Here is a 4,725-nt window from a genome sequence, read left to right on the forward strand (position 1 = left end):
TATGTCTTTTAGTGGGGAATATGATCAACTGATATGTCATGCAAATGAGAATCCTATTCTAACTAGAAAGGCCAATATTTGCTTTGGAGCAAATATAGCGATGGGTTCACCACATTTTACGACATGGCAGGGAAAGAATGAGAAACACAAGGGAAAACAATGATTTACATTGATATAACTATAATATGAAGTAACATACAACTAAAACAACAGTTGGATAGCTATTCCCTACTTTATTGGTTAGGATTTTTAATTGCATAATGCAAACTGTTGATTTTCAAAAAAAAAAAAAAAAACGTTCATGCCCCACATTCCAATGCTGGAGCAGAAAAGCTTGAAATACCTACCAAATAACTTGAATAAAGACATACTGTCAGTATGGAAATGCTCTGTGCAGGTGTTAATCAAGTTAAATCCCAACAGCCAATCAGCAAGAAATGCTCTGTGCAGGTGGAAATGCTCTGTGCAGGTGTTAATCAAGTTAAATCCCAACAGCCAATCAGCAAGAAGTATAGAGGAAAGCTGCATGCCTATTGGTTGATGCCCTGCATTCCATTGTGATGACTCATGCCCAAACGTGGTAAACAAGGCACACTAACACAGTAATACATTTGCTTAACACAGCCAAAAAACTCAAATAAAACCATTCTAAAAGCCTGTATCACAATAATTTAAAAAACGCCTAGGGGTATTTGCCCACTGTACCTCCATACCAAATTTCAGGACCTTGGGCCTAAAATGAAGAAGCTGAATCCATTTAAAAAATGGCAGGAGAAGGAGAAGGAGGAGAAGGAGGAGAAGAAACATCAGAAAAAGCAATATGGGTTCACCACCACTTCGTGGTGTGGTGAACCCATAATAATCAGGGGGAACCATCTATAATTCGTCAGCCATAAAGGTAAACATTATTCGGCGAAGGTGAATGTGCTCTTTGGACTTGACTTCTTCTGATGTGCAACGTGACGGTGGTGTTTGCTCGACGGAATAATGTTAACTTGGTGTCCTGGTTAGGCTCTAAAGAGTGGTGGGACTTGCAGGTAGGTACTGGTCTGTGTGTGGGCTTCCTGTGCTCTTCCTTCGTCTCACTGTTGAAGAAAGAGACATTTTGTTACAGACTAACGAGGCAGTAAAAAGAAGTCATTAAGGTCATGGAGCATTCTGCTGCATAAAATTGAATATGGCTTACTATGTCACATGTTCATAGTGAATTTCGTCATTGTTTCTTCAAACATTTATCACATGAGCCAAATATGTATCTTTTGGGGCAGAAATAACTTAATACCATGTACTGATTATCATACATTTTAAAAGCTCTTGAATACTACCGCGTGTTGTCCCTTGACATGGTATGAAAACTTGGTCTTTGCCATGGATTAGCAGGGGCATTTGTTGTAAAAACATTTGAGGGCGGATAACCAGTCGGCGGATTGTAATTATTTTGGGTATGTAGGTAGCTTAAGTGATGCTTGACAAAACTTGATGACAATTTTGCAAATCTAGATCCAATTTGCATAATTAGTGAGGTCAATATATTAATTCTATTATAGAATTACTATAGATTCCTGTATATCTTATAAGGTCCGTACTTGGAAACTCCAAGAATCAGATGAACACACCAGATCCCGACTACTATGCTTTATTTCCAGCCCCTCACCAGGGCCGCCACTTCTTAGAATTCCAAAGTCCAAGCCAAAGTTTATTAATACCTGATATTTGTACTGAGGGCAATTTTAGTATACAGATAGGTGAGCCTAAGCAAATGTAAACATTCTTTTTCCTGAGAAATGTTGCCTTGTTGGAGCTGGATGTTACAGGTAAGGGTTATTGGATTTCTTTTTTTGTCATAAAAACAGACTTTCAGCCATGATTGGGATGTCCTGTACACATAAGAATATTTATGTTTCCATGCACTGTTATGCTGTCCATGGGGGCAAAGATCGTCTTCCCGTGTAAACACCGTGTAAACACCGTGTAAACACCGTGTAAACAATGATTAATAACGACGTTTAGCTGTATAGAAAATTAAAACTTATAGGCTAAATTGACAATTTACAACAGGGGACATGGGCTGGACACCATGTGAAATAAGACAGCAGGGGTCTGTAATCGCTTTATGGAATAGACTAATCAATATGTCAAATGATAGAATTACAAAACAAGTATTTTTATGGGACTTTCAAAACCATGGCCCCTGGAGTAGAAATGTTCAGGATATATTCTGTAAAGTTGAGCAAGAACATGTTTATTTTAACACATTGAGGGGTGACATTAGGCAAATTAAAGGGAAGCTTTTTGATGTATACAAGCAAGACTGGGCAACCAAAGTACATTTGAAACCTAAACTTAGAACATATGCTCTGTTTAAAGATACTTACTGTATAGAAAAATATGTAACTATGTGTCTCCCCCAAACGCCAAAGATCACTGTGTGCCCAGCTGCGAGCTGGTATTTTACCTATCAATATTGAAACTGGACGGTACCAGGGAATTCCTGAGGAAAATAGAATCTGTACCATGTGTGACCTGGATGAAGTAGAAAACGAAACACATTTTCTTTTTACTGTCCCTTTTATGACGATCTTCGAGAAAATATGTTTCGTAAAATTTATACAAAATCACCTGACATCATATGGGAAAGAGATGAAAATAGAATTAAGTGGCTCTTTAACGAGGGTGTATCTGACCTAGCAACTTTCATTTATCGAGCGTGGGGGAAAAGAAGAAAATACCTGTATTCATAACACATCAACAGTTGTCACTTTTTGTTACTTCTGCACGTTTGTTTTCTCGTATTATGTTTGATTTAACTTATGTACCTGTATTTATTTTATGAACTCTTTGTTCATTATGTACAGATTTGTTTATTTGTATTTACGATCTGCTATGAGTTCACTTATTTGTTCACCATTATTGTATATAGCCTACCTTTATTTGTGTTCATATTTTGTTTGGATTCTGTTATCTGTACCTTTGATCGTCTTTTGTTTATGTATAATTTATTGAATCGGTGTCGTATAAGCCCACACGGGCTGGGAGCGGGATAGCGCACGACACGGAAATAAAGCATCATTCATTCATTCATTCATTCATTCATTCATTCATTCATTTATTGTAGTTATCATTGAAAGTTGGATGGCAAAATGGTAACTGTCTGGCCAATTTAGATCTGTCTTTGCAGCCAGCTAAATATCTGCTTGGAGAGTAAAAATTTTGCCTAATAAGTTGTAACCGGAGAAACGTCCAAAATTTCAGAGTAAAGGGTATGACATCGCCCTTAGGTCACTTTAGGACACTCGATTGAGCGTCCAAAGTCCAAACTCCGTTTACCATGTGTTGACCCTTCCCCTCTTAGATAAACTTTTCCCCTTCTGTCGGACAGAGAAACTGCGTAGTGACCAGTGTGTGAGTGAAGTGATCACCATTATGGACGCCTACCCTGAGGTCTACACCACAGCTCCCGTCCAGCCCAAAGAAAAGAAGCCTGGGCAACTGACCAATGAACAGATTAAGCAGTATTTCGATGAGGTGAGTTCCAGACGATAAAGTTACTCAAGCAACAGGATACATTTTGAAGAATGTCAGTTCACAAAATCTATGCCGTTGCTTCAGAAACTGTATTCTTGTTTTGTCTCTTTTTTTGCGTTGACGTAGATGAAGAACGCTATTTATGACTGCCGATTGCGTGGAACATGTATAAAATAGGTACAGAATGGTGTACAGAAGAGGTGCAGGCACTGGTAATTAAAACGGTTTCGCTACGTAGTGCCAGACAAAAACTATAGTCTTCAAAAATTACAGAAACATGATAAAAGTTAACAGTATGTTTATTCAGATGCAATAACCCGTGCTTCATGAACTTGAACCAAACATTGTGCTGATTTCAACGTTCTTAAAATCTTTCCAGACTGAGTGCTAAATTGTGTCTATGAGGTACACATAACACGTTTTAGATACATGATAATTAAAAAAAAAAGCGTTGGTCTATTTTCTTATACGTACGTATACATCGTTGTTACGGTACTATACCTGGAAAACGGTACTCAGTACTAATACAGAAGTATACATCATTACATTTACAAGGTGTGTGTCGACAGTCATCATATTGGAATCTTTTTGCATCCTTGTGTTCTCCATAATAAATAAACAGTACTAAAACTTTGGTTTTCGCTTTCTACATTTTTCACCTTAAGCCCCTGTCACCCATATCCGAATATGACCTCCCAAACACTGGCCAACCCCCCCAAACCCTCATCCATAGTTGTGAGTTGGTCGGAAACTAGGCCGACTGTGTTTGGTTGGTGTTCGGCTGCAAAATGTTTTAAAATGTTTGAAACATTCGTGTGTGGACGGGGGCTTCGGCCACGAGCTACATGGTGGCCCGCTGATGTTCAGGATTAGGTAAGCAGTGTTGTGGGAGGTCATATTTTACTCAAATTTAACTCAAATTCGAGGTACGCGTTGGCTAAATCTGGTCAGACTGCTGCCGAAATTCAGCTGTGGCTGTCCTTGGTTGGATGTCCTTGGGCAAGGTCAGGGGAAGGGCCTAAATTCGTGACAAGGGAGAGTCGGCCTAGGCTGACCTTGTACTTTGTACCCATGCATGGGCTAAACGATATACAGACAATGGGACTACTTAAACACAGTTAATGCTGTATTCTAGTTTCGGATACAAATTATATATATATATATATATATATATATATATATATAATATATATATATATT

General features: G+C 38.4%; 1 protein-coding gene across 1 annotated transcript in view; it reads left to right on the plus strand.

The window, feature by feature from the left end:
* The first annotated feature begins 923 nt into the window (after positions 1-923).
* The window catches only part of LOC109462274 (phytanoyl-CoA dioxygenase-like), a 13,737-nt gene continuing 9,935 nt past the window's right edge, over positions 924-4,725 (plus strand). The window contains exons 1-2 of the mRNA XM_019758806.1: positions 924-1,037; positions 3,380-3,525. Coding sequence (XP_019614365.1) covers positions 3,424-3,525 — 102 coding nt within the window. The 5' untranslated portion in view covers positions 924-1,037; positions 3,380-3,423. The remainder of the gene's footprint in view (positions 1,038-3,379; positions 3,526-4,725) is intronic.

The sequence above is a fragment of the Branchiostoma belcheri genome, unplaced genomic scaffold (genome assembly GCF_001625305.1).
Source record: "Branchiostoma belcheri isolate BF01 breed outbred unplaced genomic scaffold, Haploidv18h27 scaffold114, whole genome shotgun sequence".
Taxonomy (NCBI): domain Eukaryota; kingdom Metazoa; phylum Chordata; class Leptocardii; order Amphioxiformes; family Branchiostomatidae; genus Branchiostoma; species Branchiostoma belcheri.